The sequence below is a fragment of the Canis aureus genome, chromosome 4 (assembly GCF_053574225.1).
Source record: "Canis aureus isolate CA01 chromosome 4, VMU_Caureus_v.1.0, whole genome shotgun sequence".
Lineage (NCBI taxonomy): Eukaryota > Metazoa > Chordata > Mammalia > Carnivora > Canidae > Canis > Canis aureus.
The window spans coordinates 66,827,199-66,852,390 of NC_135614.1; the positions used below are offsets into that span (position 1 = coordinate 66,827,199).

General features: G+C 33.3%; 1 protein-coding gene across 1 annotated transcript in view; it reads left to right on the forward strand.

Moving 5' to 3' along the window:
• The window catches only part of HCN1 (hyperpolarization activated cyclic nucleotide gated potassium channel 1), a 386,229-nt gene that overhangs the window by 204,265 nt on the left and 156,772 nt on the right, over nt 1–25,192 (forward strand). Inside the window, exon 3 of the mRNA XM_077896021.1 lies at nt 13,439–13,600. Within this exon, the coding sequence (XP_077752147.1) occupies nt 13,439–13,600 (162 nt within the window). The remainder of the gene's footprint in view (nt 1–13,438; nt 13,601–25,192) is intronic.

Genomic DNA, 25,192 nt, shown 5'->3' on the forward strand with positions numbered 1-25,192 from the left:
ATGATCAAGTTTGAATTATAAAATGATAATTCTAGATGCCAAGTAGACTATATTTGGTGAGAAGGTAGTTCACTAAGAAGTTGAGATTGGAGGTTGGAGATATGAGATAATAATGTTGAAAAAAATGACAGACATAAAATAATTAATGAATTAAATCAGTTACAACAAAGACCAACATAATTTTAGGAATGGGATAAGGACTTGATAATGTGATTCTTTAAAAAAAAAAAAAAGATTTATTTATTTATTCATGAGAGACACAGACCAAGAGAGAGAGTCAGAGACATAGGCAGTGGGAGAAGCAGGCTCCTCTCAGGGAGCTGGATGTGGGACTCAATCCCGGATCCCCGGATCGTGACCTGAGCTGAAGGCAGGCGCCCAACTACTGAGCTACCGAGGCATCCTGACAATATGATTCTAAATGTATTTTTAAGTATAAGTGTGTAAAACAAAAACTCTAAGGATAATTATTGAGGGAAGGTAACTTAGAGGTTGGAAATTATGTTGCAAATTTAAACTAGTTTAAGGATGACTTATTGGCAATTGAAAAATCAACAGCTCATTGGAACAAAACACTTATTCCAGAAAGAATGTGTCGCTATGAATTTGAGTTATAGAAGTCCTTTTATGTTTGGGTTGACAATTCAAACAATTGAGAAGAAAATACAAGGTTTCTGGTTGGGGAATACAGATAAGACACAATATGTGGGTATTTTGTCCCTCCAGCACAATGAAAGAAACCAAGTGGAAAAAAGAATGCATCTATAGGACAGAAGGGAACAAGAGTAGGGAATTCTTATTTAGATGAGAAAGGTCTCAAAATTCTTAAAAGATTCTAAATTTAAGGGAGCAGAGTGAAGGATTATACATGGAGAGAAAAATCAGACTCTGGAATATACTACAAAATGGTCTGCAAAAGAAGTGAGAACCAGTCTGTCCTGTGAACTGTTGGAGGCATTTGGATTTGAAGTCAAAGGCTTAATGCAGAACGTAACTGAGCAGTAGGGCAAAGTGCTGAATTTAAGATCAATATGACAACTCCACAAATCATTACTTACAACCCCACTCTCACACCCTGCACACACATGGAAAACTCATCCTTTCATTGAAGAAATTAGACACATATCTGGGGAAAGATATAGTTCACTAGATGCTGCAAGGAATGGAGACAAGTCTTTAAATATCTGTGAGAAAATGATCTTCAATCTAGAATTCTATACTCAGAAAAGTTGTTGTTAAAGGAATAAAAGAGAAAAAGACATCTCATACATGTCCCGACTCCCATAACCACACCCCACCCCCCAAAAGCTATAAACTGAGATTAAGTGTGGCTACTACAAAATGTGTTCAAAGGAGCAACAATTCTGGTGATCCTGCAGCAGGTCTAGAGAAAAATGACCCCTTCTTTTTTTAAAGACTTCATTTATTGATTCATAACAGACACACTGAGAGGGAGACAGAGACATAGACAGAGGGAGAAGTAGGCTTCATGCAGGGGGGCTAGTGTGGGACTCAATTCTGGAACTCCAGGATCATGCCCTGGGCCAAAGGCAGGCTCCAAACCGCTGAGTCACCCAGGCATCCCAAAATGAGCCCTTCTTAAAACAGGTGGGTGATTCTGGAGAAGAAAGTATTTGCATGAGTGTGTATGTGGTGGAGGTGATTCCAGGAGCACTGAAGAATCCATTGCCTACCATTATTCTGCACAGAGCCAATACTGATAAGTGGTTTTGGTGATAAGAAAAATCAAATGTATTCCAAAAAAAGCCTATTACTCTTGAGGGTCCTTCCACATAGAGTAGTTGATGTAATTCTTATAATGTTTCTGATACTTAAGTATTTTCAACACTTCACATGTTCTAGCAAATACATTGATGCACTATTATCTGAATTGACAAAGCATTATAGTGCATATGTGGTTCTGGAAAGTGTCCAGCCAGTAAATCTGAAATCATGCCATTTTCCAATAGATCAAATCTTACTTAAATGTTTCTTGGGTTGCTAGCAACATTGGTAACACTTATTTATTTTTTAAGTATCTTTTGGGGAGGTTGCAATAATATGTTTTTCTCACTTACTGGGTTTCATCATGTGTGGTTTACTCACTAAGATTTATAGCTGTATTTTATGGCCTAAAGCCCAAAATCATGTACTTAGTGATTTCTTTCAGAAGGCATTTGCCAAGATAATTCCAGAACCATTTTTTTCTTCCAGAGTGACTCTGATACAAATCCACTCAAATAAATTAGTATTTTTTAACTTGACTGACTCACCTGGCCAGAGTATCAAGATGACATGCCAGTGCATGAGGTAATTCTTATGGCTACCACTAAAAAATTGTGAAGAAGCATTGTTTTCATCTTAATAGTTTTTTTTTCCCGAAGGCAGCTTTCCTTTCTCTTATCTTTCCTATTGGCTTCTCTTGGAAAATGGTGCAATGAGCTGGTTTGCACACCATCTTTCTAGACTATAAATGGTGAGTGGAGGCTGGGGATGTTGAGAAAGACATCATACAGTTAATTTAAATAAAATGTCCTCTATTGCATTTTATTTTACCACATATTTATATTACTATTAATTTTATTATTATATTTTGTTTACCTTATTTGTTTTATAAACAAGGGTTTAGGGAAATTACTTATATAAGTCAGTGTTTTACCTCCGTTTCATCTTCCATTTGGGACGTGTGTGTGTGTGTTTGTGTGTGTGTGTGTGTGTGTGTAGTTGGCTTCTCTGTGTTTTCACTTTTTGAAATTATACTTCTTCAATCCTAAAGTAAAAAGTATTATGGAATTTTATTTTATTTTTTTTTTAAATTTATTTTTTTTAAGATTTTATTTATTTATTCATGATAGACATAGAGAGAGAGAGGCAGAGACATAGGCAGAGGGAGAAGCAGGCTCCATGCACCAGGAGCCTGATGTGGGATTCGATCCCGGGTCTCCAGGATCGCGCCCTGGGCCAAAGGCAGGCACCAAACCGCTGCGCCACCCAGGGATCCCTATTATGGAATTTTAAACATGTACTGTATTTCAGGGGTCGTTTTCTCTCCATTTCCTTTCTTTTAGTTGAAAAGCTAAGGCAAATTTTTGGACGCTTAATTAATTCAAAGTGAGAATTAGAAATCTAGTTTCCTGGTTTCAAGTTATGCATTTCTCCAATAGGCATTTTTTTTTAAAGTTCTTACACTGCAAAAACTGTTGTTCAGTATTTTTATAATTTTATGTTAACCTTATTATTTATCTCTAAGATTGGCAAAATGATAGCTCGAAGTAAAAAATAAATATATATTATGTGCCTAGCAGTTCAATGTTCCATGAAAATATATATGTTCAAATTTTAAACATTTCGCCATACAACAAACACTACAATTTTTAATATTTTAGGCCAAAAATATTGGTTAAGAAGCCAAACATGAATTTTCACTTTTCAATTTAAGGAAGTTCATGAATGTGAAACCAAGAATATTGGAGTCCATCTTTTTTCTCACAGAACTTATAGAAAACAGAAGACATAACAATATGTAATACCATATGGGAATACTTAAAAAATATTCACAAGAGACCAACAAATATATTATGAATTTTATACAATATTTGATTAACTGAGGATTTAGTACAAAAATTCTTTCTGGATGACATATCTGAATAGACTACAAGTATATGTGATATTCTTACTTGGTAATTTCAAAGCAATTCAATGGCCATGTATTGACTATATAATATCAACAAGATACTGTCTGTAGGAAAACAATTTATTCCATGTATAAAATGAATTTAAACATCCTCTTCATTGTTTGCTTTTATAATTTAGTCACTAGAACTTAAACACTGACGTGGTCTTTCTGTTTTAAGAGTATTCATCACTTAGATGAATTTTAAAATACAAATTAATGAGATGAAGTCTCCAAAATAAAATATCATCTTACAAAGATTAAATATATTTATTGTATGGTCTGTTTTTGTCCTTCAAAAAGCACGAATCCATGTGATTGGTTTCATATGCTTAGGAAATGAACTGATAAGAACTAGAATAATTTTACTATTTGTAGCTCAAAATATAGAGACAACCACATTTATACTTACTGGAGCGTCTAACATATTACAAATCTGATGAAACTGCAGCTATACAAAAGTGCAGAGAGTGAACAAACAATTGCATGAAACTATAAAGATAAAAATGAGACTATTACTAGTCTTATGTTATTTCTAAAATGAATTATTCCCCAGTTCTCTGTAAAACCAACAGTGTTATGGAAATATCTTTGAAATTCATTCACAAGAGCTACAGAATTTACGAATACTGCTAATGTGGTTTAGTTTTAGTTTTCGCCCTCTTTACACTCACACACATACACACATACACACACAAACTTATGTAACCACTTATGATAGTTTACTTGAATACCATTTTTACTGTGTACTAGATAATAAAAAGTGAATGTTAATTTTTTATTTAAAAAAATAAAATTTTCAGGATGCATCGGCGGCTCAGTTGGGCATATGCTTTTGGCTCAGGTCATGATGCCACGGTCCTGGGATAAAGCCCCAAGTTGGGCTCCCGTTTAGCAAGGAGTCTGCTTCTCCCTCTCCATTGCCCTCTGCTCACGCTTTCTCTCTCACACACAAATAAATAAATAAAATCTTAAAAAAATAAAATTTTCATTTTGAATTTTCGAGATAAGATTTTTTTAAAGTTCAGAAAAAAATTAATTAAATTTCATTCAATCAGTATCTTAGTCCTGACTTTATCCTGAAATTAAGTGTTTCTTAAATTAAGCATGAAAGCGCCTTCCCACAGCCATTACTAAAATAAGGTGCAGGGATGCCAGGGTGGCTCAGTCAGTAAAGTGTGTGCCTTCGACTCAGGTCATGATCCCAGGGTCTTGGGATGGAGCCCCAAGCTGGGTTCCTGGCTCAGCAGAAACCCTTCCCTCTTCTACCCATGTCCCTCTTCCCACTGCTCCTGCTTTCTCTCTTTCTCTCAAGTAAATAAACAAAAATAAAATCTTTAAAAAATAAAAATAAAATAACATGCAAAGATCCCTCATAAAATATGTTTTTTAGGGGCAGCCTGGGTGGCTCAGCGGTTTAACGCCACCTTCGGTCCAGGGCCTGACCCTGGAGACCCTGGATCAAGTCCCACATCTGGCTCCCTGCATGGAGCCTGCTTCTCCCTCTGCCTGTGTCTCTGCTTCTCTCTCTCTCTCTCTCTCTCTCTCTGTGTCTCTCATGAATAAATAAATAAAATCTTTAAAAAATATATATGTTTTTACTTTCCTCATATTTTCAATATATCTTATACATATGTATATATTGTCTACAGTTATAGCAATTTGAAATTTGTAATAGAAGCGTAGGCAATGATCTTAAATTGTTAGATTTTAATTCATTTAGTTTTTCCATAATACGAATCCATCACATTTTCCTCTTAATAGGACCGTTTTAAATATCTTTTGTAATTTTTTGTTTTTCCCGTGTGTAAACTACTTCCTAAAGTAAATTAAGCACATGAGGGGGTCACGCTTGCTCTTTGGTATTTCCAGGGCATAGTCCAATAAATAGATGTTCTGTTATACAACATAGTCCTTACAGAAGTTAAAAAGATGTACTCTTTTTTTCTTAAGGAATTGTTTAAATGTGAAGATGTAGCTATATTCAGTTTAAAAATGTAACCTATCATAAGCACTTTTGTTTCTGACTTATTCCCAGTCGTCAGCTGATGATGACTTGAAATTCAAAGGAAAATGAATAAGCTTAGTAGAGACATTTTATCTCCGTTAGGTACTCTTTAGCCCTGACCCATTTATGAAAATTCACTGTTAATGGAGTAACCTCTGTGGAAGAAAAAAGATTTGCTGAGTCAACTCTATGCCCCCAGGCATTGTGTTTCCCACTTTTCATTACTTTTATACCTCACATTATAACTGTTTCCTATCATCGTTTCCTACCAGAAATCTTCAAAGAATGTATATTACAAAATTTCACCATTTTTATGTTTCTTTAATAACTCATGCTTTTGGATTTTTTGTCAGACTAGTAAAATTAAGATGAAGCAACTTGAAGAACCATTTTGCCTAAAGATTTATTTTTTTTAAATGTTTAGGTATATGCAATTAGTATCTTATATAAAAATATCTATAATTAAAAATAGATGATATACAATAAAATGGCAAAGTAATGAAAGGGTCATAAAGTCTAAATAGAAGTAAGGGGAAAATATAAGAAATGTGACAATTTTTTTACAATTAAAATATCTCAAATTGAATTTTAAACTTTATATCTACATATGTCTATTAAAGAAATATGTGGACATGACCAAAATAACACACACACAAGCGACTATATTCCATGCTTTAATAGTCATGGCTGATACCTAGTATATCCTCTTCTGTAGATAAGTAGTTGTTATGACCACATCAGAACTATTTGGTTTTACTGCAGAGTCATGTGATAAGACATATTCTTCTCTATAATTCCAATGATATAACTGTGCCATTTCAAAAAGAATGCTCAAGTAGATGTATTTTTTTTTCTTAAGCTTCAATTTCCCACTTGGGAAAATGAAGTCAGCCTTAAATATCTTTACACTCCTTACATCTATGGAGAAGGGGGAGGGGGACAGAGGCACAAAGTAACTATGACACATACGTCCTTCAGGAAATCGGATTTTGCACCAGATGGTAATTTGCACATGTAACTGAGAAAAGAAAACCACTTTACCCACTAAAGGTGGGTGAAGGCAGGCCAGCTCTCTCTCTCTGCCTCAAAATTCCAGGGAGGAGAATTTTTTTGAGAAGCCAAACTGGAAAGACTATAAAGGGGAAAAAAGAGAGAGAGAGAGAGAATTAGCTAAGTACCTAGGCCATGAAGAATTATTTTTCAATTTGGAATGTTTTTGAAGAAATGAGAAATTTTTATTTCTACACATTTGGGGTAAAGCTAGTGTAGAAGTTAATAATTTTTAAGAGAAAAGTAATCAAGTAATTATAGTAATTTGATATTGCCACCACATCCAAGATCATAAGCAGTAGGCTTGTATAACATATGTCATAGGTTTTTAAATTTCATTTATGTATTAGTTCATTTTTGCTGAACTTTACAAAAGTATCTGTCCACAACGGTTGGGAAGATAGTTGGTTTTCCCCAGAGATTGAGGAACCGTGAACTAATTATTTAGGTTCCTGGAGGAGAAGGAAGTTTAGATTAATATCAAAAGTTGGTAGAGATTCATTTTAATAAAAGGCATGCTTTATTTTGATATTAGGAAAAGGCCAGTAAGAAAAGCTGCAGAGGTTTGTTTGTTGGAAGATATGAAGGGTCAGAGTCAAGGGGATTCAAACATAAGAATGTGTTTCCTCTGAAAAAGCTAAAATTGTAATCTGAAACTGAGTAGGATACTCATGAGCTTTGGGGAGGTAGGAAGACAGGAAACAATATAGGATGAATGGTGTTAGGAATAAGGAAATGAATAGACCATAAAGGTCTCAAATAAGGTTGCTATTTAAAAAAAAAAAATTAGTAGCCACAATCTAATTTCCTCTCCAGTAATTGTCAGTAGCTCAGGTATAGAAAGTAGCTTTTTTGATTAATCAGCAGTTGACATTTTGCAAAGAAAAGGAAATGGAAAAACACAGAGTCCTCTATTAAATGAAGATGTGCTGAGGCTGGAGATTGAGAGGTTATTTTGCGCAGAAATGAGGGGACATTATGAGCGGAATAGCCAAATGGATGAGCACTGAAGAGAAAGGTTTTTTGTTTTGTTTTGTTTTTAATACAGCTGGACAAATAATCGTCTGAAAGCAGCAAAAGCAAGCTGAGAAAATGAGGCCACTACCATCAGAACCTAAGGCTTATGAAATAAGAAAGAATTGAACCAACTCTGTTTGAGAAAGATACCAGGGAAACTGAGGCTATCCGAGAGGTTGAGGGAGACTCCTACATCTCAGGAAAAGCAGAGAAGGAGAGGGAGAATGTCACAAAGAGAATGAGGGTGTATGAGAGTTAGTTGATGATGAAAGGAGAATTTTGGAAGGGAAAGTGGAAAAAAAAATCCCGGAAGAAAGCACTCAACAGTGTGAGAATTTGACAATAGGTGAGCAAGAAATTGTGGAGTGAATAATTGCACTTTGAGTACTTATAGAGGCTGAGATGAGAGGCCTCAGCCGTTGACTTTTCTGAAAGTTGTGTGCTGGCCATTCTGAGTGAGATCCTAGATAGAATAGGAACTGCAGTCACTGCTCAGTGTTCAAAGAGATTACTGTGAAGAGTGCACTTCTCTCATAGATCAAGTAAAACATTCTGCAATTTGTACTGAAAGCATGGTAAGATAACCGGGATCACTTTCAAGCTAAGAATTGCAGAAGGTGCAATAGGGTTCTTAAAATATTGACTTAGGGCTACCACACCTTGAATCCTGGATAACATGGGAGCTGTGAAATAGACTGAGTTGGTAAGTGTTTGTTTTCTTATATTCTGTGTCAACATGGCATATAGACACTCCACACAAAAGGTAATTGGATTTATGCAGGTGCAGATTTGTAAAGAGCAACAACAACAACAAAAGAAACAAAGGTACCCGGCCTTGCTGAACCCTTAAAAATAAGAATGTTATTTGTCAAAAGAATCACTTCTGACCCAGTTGATTCTCTTAATGTTACTTTGGTAAGAATTTTTCAGGTATATTTGAGGCCTTGAATCACTATTGAGATCACAGAAGAAACCTAGACGTTGAAAGATTCCTATTCATGAAGCCAAAGAGAAGGGATAGATGAATGCATGCTATGGAAAGTCTTAAATTAATGTTGACAATTTTTGTAGTTAGGTGAAACACAGAACACCAAATGGTTAAAGGTACTTAAGGTCCTACTGATCATAATCCAACTATTAGATTAAAAAAAAATTGGGTTGGGGGTTGTGAATCCCTGTGTGGCTCAGTGGTTTAGTGCCACCTTCAGCCTGGGGCGTGATCCTGGAGACCCAGGATCCTGGAGACCCACGTCGGGCTCCCTGAATGGGGCCTGCTTCTCCCCTGCCTGTGTCTCTGTCTCCATCTCTCACTCTCTGGGTCTTTCATGAATAAATAAATAAAATCTTTAAATAAATAAATAATAATAAAACCCCCTAAATCCAGTTTATCAAGAAAGAATGTGGACATGGTTTGAAAGAAGTCAGCTAATTTATGGATGCTGCCTTACAGCACAGTTTGGGATTTAACCTTTCAAAAACAAGATGGAATATAGCAAAAAAGCAAAAAACAAACAAACAAAAAAACATGGCAAACAATTTTGCAAATAGTAAGGCAGAATCAGAGATTTTGAGTCAAATTATCTTAGAGAACTCTTCAGTTTTGGAGAGTTAATTAGCTATCTTATCTAGAAGCATTAAGCTCCAACTGGGTGAATTCTAGAACTATAATATTATAAAAAGAATTCAAAGGGAATTTGTGACCAGATCATGCCTTTCATTGAAGTTATATGAACAACATGGTGTTCTGAGCTGGATGAATGCAAAGCATAGTGCATTCCACTGACATATTTTGTAGTCTAGTTGTGATGAAAATAAAATTAAAGAGCTGCTTTTGAAACTTACCTGAATTCTAAGGGTTTTGTTGTTGCTGTTGTTGTTTTTTTAGTTGACTCTTACAAGTACCACTTAGCAGCATATTGAGAGTGGGTCAGAGCAACCTGTCTTACTGCTACCCACATTTTGAGCAGTCAAATCAGGTTTCAAGTCAGATTACTTGGAAGGTAGAAAATTATAGAGTTATCTTAAAAAAAAAAAATTCTCTGGTTTGAAACATGAAAGCAGAAGCTTCACATTGTTAAGATCGTAAAAAAGTGCTTATGCTATTATTGTTAAATGCAATATTCTCTTTCATTCATTTGACAGTTTATTGAGGGTCATATGTGATGCCATTTTTGTATGGAATGGGTTTTGCATGCAGGAGCTTTAAGATAATTGATTTAGATGGTAATTTATCACTTAAGGATATCTACCTTGTAGATGGAACAAAAAAGAAAATGTTAATTAATCAATGGTATTAGCTACTTGATCAGAAAGTTGAGTAAAGTCATACTTAGATTTATCATACAAGCTGCCCTTAGACAATAAGAAGTTGTAGCTATGCATGAACTGGATCAGATTTTTCCATTTTTGGTTAATGTGTCTTTGTATAAATGTGCTCCATAAGGGAATAGTTTTCTTATTCCAAATCTTCTGTGACCAAGGTTTTAACAGAGCCTTCAATAGTCTCAACAACTGTCAGTGAAATGATTATGCCTACCAGGGTGTATTAATTAATAAGAGCTCAAGAGACAGTTTGGACCTAAGCACTCTACCACGTTAAGTATACATCACAAGTTATACTACATTATGATGTCCTTTTATCAGGTAGACAAGTCGAGAGGGAGATACACAGATTTGTCTATTTGAAAATAACCTCTGGTATTGACCAGTGTCCGGATAGTCAACCTGGTCATGCCTCTTCCAAAGTTAGATTTTGGGGTAGCTCCAAAAAGTAAAATTACTTTTGAACACAGAATGTTAAAGACCAAAAAGGGAGACTGCTCCTGAGTATTGTCTATATAGCAGAGTTAGTACATGAATCTAATATTAGTACTGTATGAAGTTGGAAATAGAAATAAAAAGGAAATGGAGGTTGGAAATATAAGGTTGGAATAGAAATGGAGTAGCGACGCCTTCGGCCCAGGGCGTGATCCTGGAGACCTGGAATTGAGTCCCACATTGTGCTCCCTGCATGGAGCCTGCTTCTCCCTCTGCCTGTGTCTCTGCCTCTCTCTCTCTCTCTCTCTCTCTCTCTCTCTCTGTGTGTGTGTGTGTGTGTCTCTCTCTCCCCCCCCTCTGTCTCTCATGATGAATAAATAAATTTTAAAAAAAAGAAATGAAGTAGAAAATAGGTTTAATTCTTTAATTCTTGTTACAATCGGGAGTTCAGTAACCGCATGGAAGCAAAATGGAACAAAAACTGCATTTCAACTATGTTATGAAAGGCCTTGTATCACCATTAACTTCCTTTCTGAAAATGGTGGTTATGCTTCTTGGGAAAACATTTCAGAAATAATAGGATTTTCTTAAAGGAATTGCTGAATTACTGCATATGGTATAAATTGCTATAAATGATCTCTTTAAAACCCCATAAAAAAGAATCTAAATGCTCACAAAGAAAGTGGAAAAGCCATAAAAGTCAGATGTGTTAGGAACAAGATCTAGGTCTCTGTAACATCCCAGACTTCGCTCCAAAGTCTCAATTGCATGATTGCCTACATGCTTATAATTTATAGACTTTGGCAGAGAGTTTTCAGATATTGCTTATTTCAGATAATCAGGTTGAAAGATGATTAGTTCCTTGTTTGACCCACAAGTTTATATTCTGCACCTTTACCCAATTTCATAGCAAAGCAACACTTACTCGAGACATATTGAACCATTTTGTCAGGAAATACTTAGGTAAAAATGTATAGGGTTCCAGTACTAAACAAAAATGTTTAAATCCATGCCCATTATATTTTCCTACTTTAATAGTAGAAAGCTTTTTAAATTATATATTTTTATTGCTTTTAATGAGAAATTATTGATGAAAATTTTGTTAGGATTTCTATTTACATATTTAGTGACCAAGAAATATCAGGGGGAATAACATCAAAAGTACTTTTCTTTAAGTTTGCCAATACAAAACCAAATTTAAAAATAACTTAGAAGTGGATTGCCTGGGTGGCTTAGTCAGTTCAGCATCTGCCTTCTGCTCTGATAATTATCCCAGCCCAAGTCCTGGGATCGAGCCCCGTGTGCTCCCTGCTTGTCCAGGAGCCTGCTTCTCCCTCTCTCTCTGCCCATGCCCTCGATCATGCTCTGTCTCACTCTCTTTCTTTCTTTCTCTCTCTCAAGTAAATTAAATCTTTAAAAGAAGTAATGTAAAGAAAAATAAAATTCTTAACTCTTTAAAATGAATTGTTCTGTGTATAGAGGATATAAAAATACATGATCCATTGCCTTTAAAATCTAGGACCCCAATCTTATCTTTAAAAGGGATTCAGAACATGGGTACACTCCCAGAAAGAAAGTGAGAATTGTTCACTATAATTACTATGTCAAAAGGAAGATTGTTTAAAGAAAGAATTAATGGCTTCTAGAAATGTATCAAAGTAAAAAATAATTAGATTTTGTGATTTTATAAAAACAAAATCCCAGATGTACTGTCATTTTACCTCCATATACATCAGACTATTCCTTACAAAGATATAGTTTATAAATCAAAATATAAAATTTGTGAGTTTTCTATTTCTCAGATAACTTCGCAATACATGGTGTCCTCATTACTTCAAAAATAGACTATTCTTTTGATGAATTATACAAATGTGATTCTAAAAATCTCAGTGTTGTTTCTTTGTGTATTTATGCATATTTATTAATTTCATTAACTCAATAGCCTTTTAACAATTAGGAAAAAATCCTTTATTCTGGAATGTAGGTCTGCTCTCAAGTGACTTTTGTTATTCTAGAATAGGTAAAATATAAGCAGAAATATTAGCAGTAGGGAGTGATATAATATATGAGCTGCTAAAGAAAGGATTCAGGTTCTCATTTTATTTCTTGGAATACTCGATGGATGAAAAGTTATAGATATCAGCTATATGTAAATTTACACTCCCAAAGTTCTAATAGAGATCACTGATTTGTCCTAAGTTTTGTGCTTTCTGAAATAATCTTACCTGTCCTATTGGATTTCATGAAAATATAAATGAGAAAGCTTCACAGGAAAGGGAATTAACAATTTTATTTTTTTAAGAAGTGTGGCAAAATTGTTTTTTAACCGATTTCAGAGAACTTTTTAACTCAAAGGCTGCTATTCATGTTCAGTATACACAATAAAAGAAATACCTACACTCATATAGTTATAAAACTCACTACAGTTAAATCTCAATATTATTTTATATGTTGAAATTAATCTACTTTTGCCTATGATTTTCAGTCTTTGTGTTTTTTGTTTGTTGTTTTTTGGTCCTTCGACAAATCCATTAATTTAGGAAGGGATGAGAAGCAAAGAAAAAGGTTAAATCCATTAACTTGTTTTAGAGCAACATTCCCAAATTGTGCAGAAAGGACAGTAAATTAAAACTATTGGAAAAAACAATGATCTTTAAAACATGACCCATGCATTTAATGTAGTTATGTTATCTCTGTTCTTTGTGGAAAACCCATAGTTGGCTGTAGTACTCATAGAGCAGAGTGTCAGGCCTCAATGTAAAGATAAAGAAATGTCGTCTCTGTTTCTATTTGCAAAAGTTCTTCCCACGTATTTATTAAATCGATACTTAAACAACATAATGTCAGTGTCTTCTGACATTGGTAATATTCTTGACTTTAAAGAAAACTGATGATAAGCATTATAAGAATTGATTTTATATTTTGGTCAACAGATTTTCCACATGACGTATGACCTTGCCAGTGCAGTGGTGAGAATATTTAACCTCATCGGCATGATGCTGCTCCTATGCCACTGGGATGGCTGTCTTCAGTTCTTAGTACCACTACTGCAGGATTTCCCACCAGATTGCTGGGTGTCTCTGAATGAAATGGTTGTAAGTAATTCGTATTATTTTACACACTGCATATTCAATGTTTTGCCAAAGATTTCTAAGTGTTTAGGTTAGAATGATCTAATTTCTTCTCTGTAAATGTTTAGAGAAAACTTAATTTTGCTTTCATGGATGTAAAATCAAATATTCTACTGCTTTTTCTATGACTACATTTTGTTTATATGAAATGTTTCTGGGGAATGTGTTACGGGATCTATTTTTTAGGTATCTTACTCTGTGTATATTGAAGGCATATTTTATTTCCAAGCTACATGTACACTCACATATGTACATATGTATGTACAATCATATGAATAAGCATGGTACAATGTTCTTATAAAACTGTCTACTGCTTAAAATAACTCCTTTCTTTCTACTTGATTTTGGAATTTACTATGCTTAAGACACACAATTCTAGGTGGTGGTTAAACATATAGAGACATGTACCTTAGTATATATTCAATAAGATATGTGTGATGTGCATGGTATTTTAGATAGTAATTTTTGCTAGGGAAGACAATGAAAAGCTTCATGGAAAGGGTAAAGCCATTATTTATTTTTATTTTTTTATTTTTTAGTATAATTGACACACAATGTTACATTAGTTTCAGATATACACTTTAACCTGAAAGATGTATGAATATTTAAAAATATTTAACATACAAATTTAATTAACATAAGTATATTAATAGTCACATTTAATTTGAAGAACATGAGTTTTAAAAAAAAGAACATGTGCTTTAATTTACATTGTATAATACTTACAAAGGAATTGAAAGAATAGTAAATATTGGAAGATAAATTTTATGACTCTTCCACAAAATTGTAAGTTTGATGACTCACAAAATTTTAACTTTGCCATAAATCAAATACTCTCTTTCTTCCCAAAATATTCCATATTAATTTCTGGGCTTATTATTGTAGAAATGATGTGGACATCTTAAGAACATATATGTTTTTCTTCTAATAACTATAGCTCAGTCTTTGTATTTGAAGAAAAGAGGAGTTTACATTACATGCAAAGAAGTCTGGTCTTCTTTCTCTTCTTTCTTCTTGCCTACCTATTTCCCTCCTTCCCAACCTTTCTCTCCCTGCCTTCTTTATTCCTTTAACTGCTTTCTTTGAGACTTGATATTTACCTGGATCTCTCCTTCACTTCATTTATATATGCTTAAATGTCACTACCTCACTGAAGCCACTGTGTGACCACTCTATCGAATCTATCACCCAACTGGTTTATATTTTATCTTAAAAGAATTTAGTTACACACACTGTTATTTATATTTGCTTGTGCCCTCAACACAAAATGTCTGTTCCATTAGGTCAAATAATTGACTGTTTTGTTCTGTATTTTATGGTCAGTTCCTAGAACAGTAGTTTGTTTTAATCTAGCTACTCATTATTAAAAGTTCATTTGAGAAATACTGTATTTGTATTTCTGTACCTAAAAATCTAAGCAACGTGTTTGATCAGGTCACTTTTCAAATTTATGAATTCTTCTTAATTATAGATATGTCTTTTTACTTACCACTGAAGGAAAAATTGTGAAGACATTACTAAGATATTTTGGTGGGGGTGGAAGGAAAATAAAACAGCTCTATACTGTAGCTACTGACTGAGTGTATAATATAAAAACACTAGCACTATTGCCAAAAGATAATTCATCACCGGCACAGATTAATATTTAAGTTAACAAATAATTTTTGTTTTAAATTACCATTAAGTATCTTTCAGAAAAATAGGAATTGTCTTTAGTAAAGGAGTTAAGGGACTATTTTGGAATGTCCATAAAGTACATATAGTTGCATAGTTATAATATATGGGAATACACTACTTAATATATCCAGTGCTAAGCACATTTATTGAAGAAAAATTTTAATATCTTGTTCACATTTTAAGTGTGTCTGTGTTTGCTTTGTGTGTTTATATTTAATCTAGCATAGTCAAACTTTTATGATATCCTAATGTTATACAAAATACCTTTCCTGTATTTGCAGTGTTTTTTTCTTGCATCTTTTTTGAGGGGCAGGTTTATTTATGAAATTGGCTCTTACTTTCTTTCACATTTCTTTAACATTGTTTTCATATTTAATATCAAGGGTAGGAAACAGTTAAGTCTATGTTCAACTATAAAGACCAAAAAATATTGTGAATATTTGTGATATGAAGGAAACAATGGTTAAAAAAAAGACAATTTTTGTATCATTAGAGAATCTTCATTTATTTGACCTCGAAGATAGTCATTTTCTATCCCAAAGTCATCGAATTCTAGAATACCTTCCATCACAGCAAAGCAAAACAAAGTGTATTTAAACAATAAGGGAGTTATAAAGAAGTAAAAAATCCAATGTAATAAAAAAAACACCCTACATGCATATATTTTGCTTACTGTATACAAGCCCTTGTGCCTTGAAATATGTTCTTATTTGGTCCTCATAGCAACAAATGAGGTGAGCATTGTTATCCTTCAGTTGACAGTTCAGAAATCTGAAATTTTTAAAGGTTAATTTAATTGTTCTATAGCACACAAATTACTAGATTAATAGAAGCAAGATTAGAATGCCTATCTGACTACGTAATTTCTCTTCTAAACCACAGTAGAATATCTTGTGTCGCATAGATTGTAAAAAATAGTTAAGTAACACAGATTGCAGTAGAAAGTCACTCGAATATCAGCATTTGAGCTCTGACACTAAAAAGCAGCAAGACAGATATGAGATATAGATGTAGAAAAGCAAAATCAAGCTGGGAAAGAAAGTGAGAAGCCAGATCAGGGTAGATGCAGGACATGATATTCTTCATTCTTAGGTATGCGCTTGACAATTTTATGATGTTTGACATTGATACTAAATAATTTATGGTAAAGACTAGGGTTTTGGGTCAATTCCTCATACCTTCCTTCTTTTTCATATTTTGTATTCTTAAATGATTTATATCCTTCAATGTTATTTTAAATCCTCCTTAACCATTTTTTCACTTATATGTACATATTTATCTTTTTATATGTATTTTAAATCTTTCTGAAACATGTTTGTATTTATATCTATATATCACTAGCTAGTTACCCATATATGTCCTATAATGAGAAATCCAGAGTAGTGCTATACCTATACTATATCTTTAACTGGTAATTTGTTCAATATATTTATTCTTATCTTAACTGTTTCTAATCTGCAGTTCATTCTGTAGAAGTAGGCCTAATTCCTCTCAGAGAATTCCTTTGCTATGTTTATAAATTCCTATTGAAAGAATTCTTTAAATGCCATTTTTTTAAAGTCAATCTTTAAGGCATGGTGGGCTACTTGAATTGATGAGGTGGGAGATACTGGCTTGAAAAATCCAATTTGCACAGGGATTAATCTTACTCTACATTTATAATATAATTTTGTATTGAACATTAAATTCAAGAAATATTTGAATTATAGAATTCTGTTGAATGAAAATCTTGGTCAGATAATTAATGTCTAATAAAATTTTGAAAATCTTATCATTATCACATTTTTTTACTGTTTTTAAGCAATATCACACTAAAATTGTAATAGTTCATTATTAAGGATATTAGAGGTGTTGGTTTTTGGGTTAAATTAAAAATTATGAAGTATTCATTTTAAAACTCTAAGAAAATAAAAATTGTGATGCATCTGAACTTAAATAATAATTTTGTCATAATTTAGGGAATGACTTTACAGAATAAAGAAGGATTTGCAGCTAAATAGTGGATTCCTATAGAAGTGTTTCTTTGACTGAAATCTGCAGGTTTACTCTCACGGAGTCCACAGGTTCTCTCCCAGCAATCTTGTAAATATATAAATATATGCTGGTGATAGTTTGAAAGGTTTCAGTGTAAACATATTATGAATCTTCAGTCATATGAATGCTCTAAATATGGAGTCTGAATTTGCTTTTGTAGTTAAAGTACCCTGTGCCATATAAAATAATTCTCGCTTATTGACAATAATTAGGGATCCATTTATATCAAATGAAGGCTAAGTGACATCATATCAAATGCTCTACAAAATTTTCACTATAGTCAAAATGGAGAGATGGGAGAGTCACTTTTTACATACTACACCCTCATATAGTAGTGTGTTAAACTGCATAACCTACAATAACTAGTGCCATAAAGGCATTAAATTTACATTGTACGCATCTATTGGTTTTAGCGAAACATTTCCCATCACAATAAATTTACACCGATAGGTTTATTGACTTATTGTTTTGTTAGTATTTGATTTGTAAAATTGTTTTAACTTTATAAGAATTATAAGTATAAGAAATTTATATCTAGTTTTATAGTTGTATTTGTTTAATATCATAATCCAAATAATTTGAGCTAACTCAAGTGCTGTGTATTTCAGTTCATTTCAAATACTGGAAGTTCATCAAGTTTATATCAACCATACTAAAAGTATCAGAAAATAAGATATATAAATGTCTGGAAGGGTTCAATTAATAATATCTACGTGGAGAAAACAAGAGATCTGATTGGAAAAATCTAGATTATTACAAAGTTTTATTTTCATTTGTGACAGTGTACCTCAAGTTATTAGTGTATTACTAATAACACAATGGTCACACAGTCCACATTCTCCAGTTCCCTTCCTGTTGGATGGTTATGGTCAATGGACTCTGAGTGGCAGTGTCATATTTCACATAGAGGCCTAAGCATTGAAAAGCTGGTTTGCAACTCTCCAGTTCTTTTTTTTTTTTTTTCCCTCTATTCGGAGGCATCCTTTTAATTTGTAGCCCACAACATAATGTAGCTTATTCTGCCTCTTTCAGATGACAAAATAGGGATGGGAAAATCTGGCAGAAATGAATTTAGAGACACACATTCCAGAATTGCCTCTACTGTTAAAACTTCTATGATTTTAGGCAAATCACTCAACATTCCTGTAGTTCAACTATGAAATGAATATATATTATTTATTCTTGCATTTAGGTAATTTATTGAGTGCTTGCTTTGCACTAGGCATTATCTTAGGCAGGGGATGTACACTGGAGAATGAGATGAAGTTTCTGCCTTCATATTTAAACATGCTTTCATTCATACTACTTCATTTGAGGTGTCAAAAACTATATAGAGTTTTAAAATTTTGATTTTCTAATCTAAGGAAATAGATAATTCTGTGCAAAAGCCCTTAATATGAATTTGAATTAAGGCTTCTGAAATGTTCGCACTGCCCAGACTCCTAAACAGGGGGAAGAATGCTAGCTAGATAATTGCCCTCTTTCTTGCCATGCTATAGACACTTGAAAATTTAGCCATTCTTATGAAACTCTTATTTAGTCTTCCTGATTTAGGCATCCAGAGAGCACTACTTTTTTTTCTAACTCACAATAGGCTAGTGGCAGCTTTGTGTGAATTAAGATAAAGTCTATGAGGAGTCTAAACAAAATAGGGAGACATTTATTTCAACTACTATCAGCTGGTTTGGGATCAGGAAACTTGAGAAAGAGTGGAGATTAAGACATGTCAGTCATTTCTAGCTCAAAAACGGTAATGATTAAAGTAAATGTGTGCTGGGGGGGTGGCTTGGGTAAAATAGTTGTTTATTGATATCTCTATTTCAAGCAAATTATTTGGGGAAAAATGGATTATATTGTTTATATGCATGCCCTCATATAGAAGAAGAACATTGAAACCTAGGATAAAATAGGTTACTTTTTGTTTTACAAAGCCCAATTAACTATTTAAGTAATTATTGTTTGAAACAATATAACCAAGATAACATAATTAAAAATTAAAAACATATCTCTCCTCTCTTGAAGTCTAACAATGTATCTTAGAATTGAAATTCTGTAAATTTGAAATTGTATTATTATATTATTGACTTTTTAGAAATAGAATGTATTGCTTTAACAGAATTTTTTTGAAGTCCTAACAAATGTAACCAATTTGCTGACAAGTCACCATAGCTTTACAGGAAAAAAAAATGCATTCATAGTTCCAATAAGTTATAATAATAAAGTAGGTCAGCAGCCTGCTGAGTGTTGTGATTCTCCTTTGCCATCCTGTTTCTGCCTGTTAGGAAGGCCAGCCTGGTGACTGCTCTCTATTGGAGAGAAACATGACTTAATCACAGAAGTGAAACAGTTCATATATTGCATCGATCCTTCTCAGACATGTATTCTTTTATGGGAATAAATATATGGAAATAAATACCATTCATTAAATTACCTTATCTAACAAGAGACACCTATTAAAATTGGGGAAGGAAACAAAATATCTTGCAGCCCAGTATTTTCTCCAAATATGAATGTTATGAAAACTTTTCATGAATGTAGTATGAAAGTACATGCATCACATTATTTCATCTATTCTAAATAAAATAAAAACACTTTCATTCCCACTTTTAAAATGAAAAATCTGACTCAAAGAATTATAACATCGTTTACATAAAATCGGAGGCAAACAGTGTGGGAGCTGGTTATGGAATCTATATTTCCCCTTGAGTCCCTGCTGAACTTACCATAGCATTCTAATTCACAGGTCCCAAAGAACTTCAACCATTGTCAATTTTCAATTTATCTTTACAGAAAACAACTATATATTGTTGCAACAATAGAAAAACTTGGAAAATATTTGAAAAACTCATTGCATTTTGTATGTATATATTGGTGAAGTTTTCTCCTTTTACTACTGCCTTTAAGTCCCAAAGAATCTGTTAATGAAATTATATCTTCCCACTTATTCTGAATTTCTCATTTATTTTGATTTCACATGAGATATATTGTTTTAAATTGATAGAGGTTGGGGACACCTGGGTGGCTCAGTCCATTAAGTATCTGCCTTTGGCTCAGGTCATTATTCCAGGATCCTAGGATCAAGCCCACATCTACTCCTCTGCTCAGCGGGGAGCCTACTTCTTCCTTTCCCTCTGCCTGCTGCTCTGCCTGCTTGTGCTAGCTCTGTGTGTGTGTGTGTGTGTGTGTGTGTGTGAAGTAAATAAAATCTTTTAAGAAAGCAAAGGGATTCATATTTCTTTTGAAAAAATAATAATAATTGATAGGACACCTGGGTGGCTCAGCAGTTGAGCGTCTGCCTTTGGCCCAGGGTGTGATCCTGGAGTCCCGGGATTGAGTCCCACATCGGGCTTCCTGCATGGAGCCTGCTTCTGCCTCTGCCTATATCTCTGTCTCTGTCTCTCTCTCATAAATAAAATATTTTTAAAAATTAATTTATGGAGGTTGGAATAAAATGTTAAGATTGTTTTCAACCTGGGAATCAGTGGAATAGCAGATTATTTCTACCGTATTAGTTTCTACACGTACGGATATATGGACCTGAGGCAATTCACATGAATGTCCCCTCTACCCAAAGAGACCAAGGTTATATCTCTCTTTTACAGAAAATAGAGACTTGCATATAGAGACCTGAACTATATAGGTTACATCACCTGTATTCAGATAATGTTCTGGACAAGATATATAGTTACTTCCCAGAGTGGAGGGCTTTCTACAGTTTTCTTTTTTTGCATCCTATTTCATCTTTTTTTTCCTCCTCCCACTACCACTGACCTAAATATGCTACCCCAAAATGTGTTGCAGAATCAGAGATGACATGAAGAAAGCCATGTGATAAGTGACGAATGTTAAAAAAAGAATAGCAAGAACATTTTCTAAATCTTAGCATGAACATTTTCACAGTCACATTATATGCCCCATCATTTTTGAGAAGTATTTTGTTATTTATAAAGATGTAATATATTCTGGGAATGAGTAATTCTATGAAAAAAAAATTGAACCTGGCTTGTGAATCTTTATTTCAGTTATTTTACATATATTTTTACAACATGCCAACGACTGTAGACAAGTTATCAGATAAGATCTTAAAAATATTTGCTAGGATCATTTACTCACTTTCTCTGTGCTTTGAGGATATGGTGATGGGTCCAATGTGACCAACAATTAAATACTCTTCTGGTATTACCAGCCAGTTCTTCTGGTATTCTGAGCCAGTTGCCTCAGAAACATTGCTCCATCTAACCAAGAGTTGATCAATCCCTGATTGTATTGTACAACCTGCCATCTTATACTTCATGCACAAAGATATGAGTACATCCACCTGTGGAATATAAACATTTATTCAAAATGATAAGTTTAATAATGATGAAAAATTAGGAGACTGAGAATTTGCCATCTAATTTTTGCATTTCATAGAAAGAGATAATAATGAGCCATAATATATTCTCTATATTCCATTAACATTTTCTAGAGTATATCATAAATTGAACAATATTTTTCTCTAAATATATTCTTAGGATAGAAATAAATATTAATTAAAATGTCTACTTATACCGTCCATCAAAGGAATTGATACATATATACACCAAGCATCTGTTAGCCTACTCCATTATGATCAATGTTATAAGCTAAGATCCTTATTCCTGCAAGTTAGGAAAGACTTCCAGTAGAAAAATATTTTTTTTAATTATTGCATTTGTTGTAAGAACAGCTGTTAATTCATATTTTTAATAATTTACTTAGTTAAATAAAACTATGATGATTGGGAAAAATACCATTTCATGTGGTACCCATCACTAGTTCCCTACTGCCCCCAAACTAAAAATAAAGCATTAATCCTCCAATAAATGATTACTACATTTTGCGTAGCATTTTCATAATTTTGCTCTCAACTCGTTATCAATTCTTAAGGAAAAAGAAAAAAAATAGTTCGATGCACTAAATACTAGGAAAATCAAATTAAAGTTTGTAATAACCTACATTTATAGAAGTCATTCTTTTGAGGATAATTTTCCATTTCAGCCATCAGTGTTATTTGTCTATAATTTATCATTTTATCAAAAGATTAGAACTTTTAAAAACTAGCTCTTAGGAAAAGATGAAAAAGAGTTTCAAACACATATAGCTTTTTTATAAAAAAACATACAAACTTGAAAATCTTGCATATGATAGATCTGAATGCTATTTACATGTGAAAATGTATGAGAATAACATGTTTAATGTTTTCTCATGTATTTCTCCATCATTTAGTTTGTAACCTAATGCATTGTGTGAACAGAAAAATTGTCTTAGTGGTTTAGTATTCTGTGGGAATTAAATGACCACAAAAGTTGAAAGAGAAACAAAAAGGAAGATAAATACATTATTTTACAGAAGAATGGAAAAAGAAAAATAGAAGTAGGAGATAGGAGCCAAATAGCTAATCTGCCAAAAAGCAGATTGCCTTTTCTTCTTCTGGCTGTGTTTCCACCATTCAGGCCATTTGGCGGAGTTACTAGGTGTCTTCAAAACTGATATTTCTTCCAGTTGGGGAGGAAAAAGTATACTCTTTATCATTACCAGCTATTGTTTAATATCTTAACTCTGTTGTTTTTTTTTGTTTTGTTTTGTTTTGTTTTGTTTTTTGCTGAGTTATATTCTTAAGACCTTTTATTTATCATCTAGTAAGTAAGCAATATGCTTATAGGTATATTTGTGCCAAATTTTTTTTCATAATAACCTGTTATAACTTCTGTAACTTCTACCATATATCTAATATTTAGTATATGTAATCAGGTATTATCATTAGTTGGTTCTTTATTCATTCTGTTGTGACATCCATTCACAACCATGCTCAGCAAACTGTCTTTATTCAGTCATGAATAAAGAATGACTTAGTGTGTCATATTTTACAGTGCTTCTTATCTTTTAAAGATACTTTTACATACAACAACCAATGTTATGAATATGTAATGAATAAAGAAAGAGACTTTCAAAATATCTGGTCAAGGTCAAATAGAATATTCGTGACAAAAGTGGAGCTAGGACAGCAGTCTCCTTACTTGTACTGTCTTTATTTTCCATTAATGGAAGAATGAAGAGTGGTTGAAAACTTTGAATGAAGAGACACAGAGAAAGAGGCAGAGACATAGAAGAGGGAGAAACAGGTTCCCTGCGGGGAGCCCAATTTGGGACTTGATCCCAGGACTCCAGGATCATGACCTGAGCCAAAGGCAGACGCTCAACCACTGAGCTACTCAGGCGTCCCTAGTTTCTTCAGTTTAAAATATTCTGCCTTCAGAGAAGACATTATTAAATAAGATTGAAAATACTCCATTTACATTCTGTCATTTATTATCATGCAATGGATCCCAAGTGAAGGGTCTATCCACTTCTTCATTTTTGTTCCAACTATTACTAATGAAATTAATGTTTCTTTCATTCTAAATGTTATATACAGCTACTCTAATGGATTCCAACCATTTTCTCCAGTATTCTGTAGGAAGTAGGAAAATAAAAGCAAAGCTACATTCAAAGTCTTTTGATTTCTTCAGTCAGGCTTATGCATGATAAAATAAACTCTTTCCTTGCATGCCATTTAAACTTTCTAGGTATATGCTAGATCTGCTTCTACTTCAAGCTACATCAAATCATCTTTTAAATGAGAGAATTACAAATTTATAGACAAGAAAAATCAGTTCTAGCTTATACATAACTACAACTCTTAATAATGTTTTATGTGTAAAATCTCAGTAATATAAAAACTATTCTATATATTTGACATGTATAAACTCTTCCGTTTACTTCAAAACTTTTTATAATTATCTCCATATTACAGATGAAGAGTCTAAGCTACAAATAAGTTAAGTTACTTATCTAAGGTCACAGAGCTAGTAAGTATGAGAGAAAAAAGATGAATCTAAACAATCTGGTTCCAGAGCTTGACCATGCTTAACATTTTATAATACTATTTCTCATGTTTAGTTTAAGATTACTTGCATGCTTCCTTTCAGATTCTTAATATTCAACCTTAACAAACAAATTCAACTTTGGTTTAAGTGGTCCTTCATCATTTCTTCTATACTTAAGGAAATAATTTTGTGAATTAAGCAAGTCAGGATTTCATCAGTATTCCGGTTTCGGGAGAGTAAGTATTCAATCTCCATCACTGTTATGCTCTCCCAGTGCTATGATGTGCCATGAATCCTCCCATTTTTAAATAGTTTAGCACCTTCTAGTATGCCCTTCTATCCTATCACTTTATTAATGTTTTCTTTATACCCTTTATTTTAATCTTCTCCAACATACTAGACTTCTAGTAGACGTGCACTTATTTGACACATGGTCTCCTCCTATTAGTCAATTTCTTTCAAAAAGACATATTTCAACCATATATTTTAGCCGACCAAATTTTACAATTTACTTTAAATGTATGTCATTTTGCCCATATTTAAGCCTTAGAATATTGAAAATTCAAGACCATAGGTTTTACTATGGTTATCCTATTCAAACCCTTCCTTAAGAAAGGTTTTGGTAAGCTCTATATCATGTGGGCTCGAGTCCCATATCGGGTTCCCCGCAGGGAGCCTGCTTCTCCCTCTGCTATATCTCTGCCTCTCTCTGTGTCATGAATAAATAAATAAAATCTTTAAAAAAAACTGAATAGACTGGAGAAAACTCTAGGAAATTGTATTCAAAGTCAATACTTTGGTACTCTAAGTGAGCTCCATACACTGGCACATGTACATTGCACCTTAAAATGGTGATATCTTGGAGAAGATAAGGTAGAATGATTGATTGCATAGACTTTCATAAACCATGATAATGGGAAAGAACTGGTTCTCCATGCCATCTGTAAATAATGTTTGA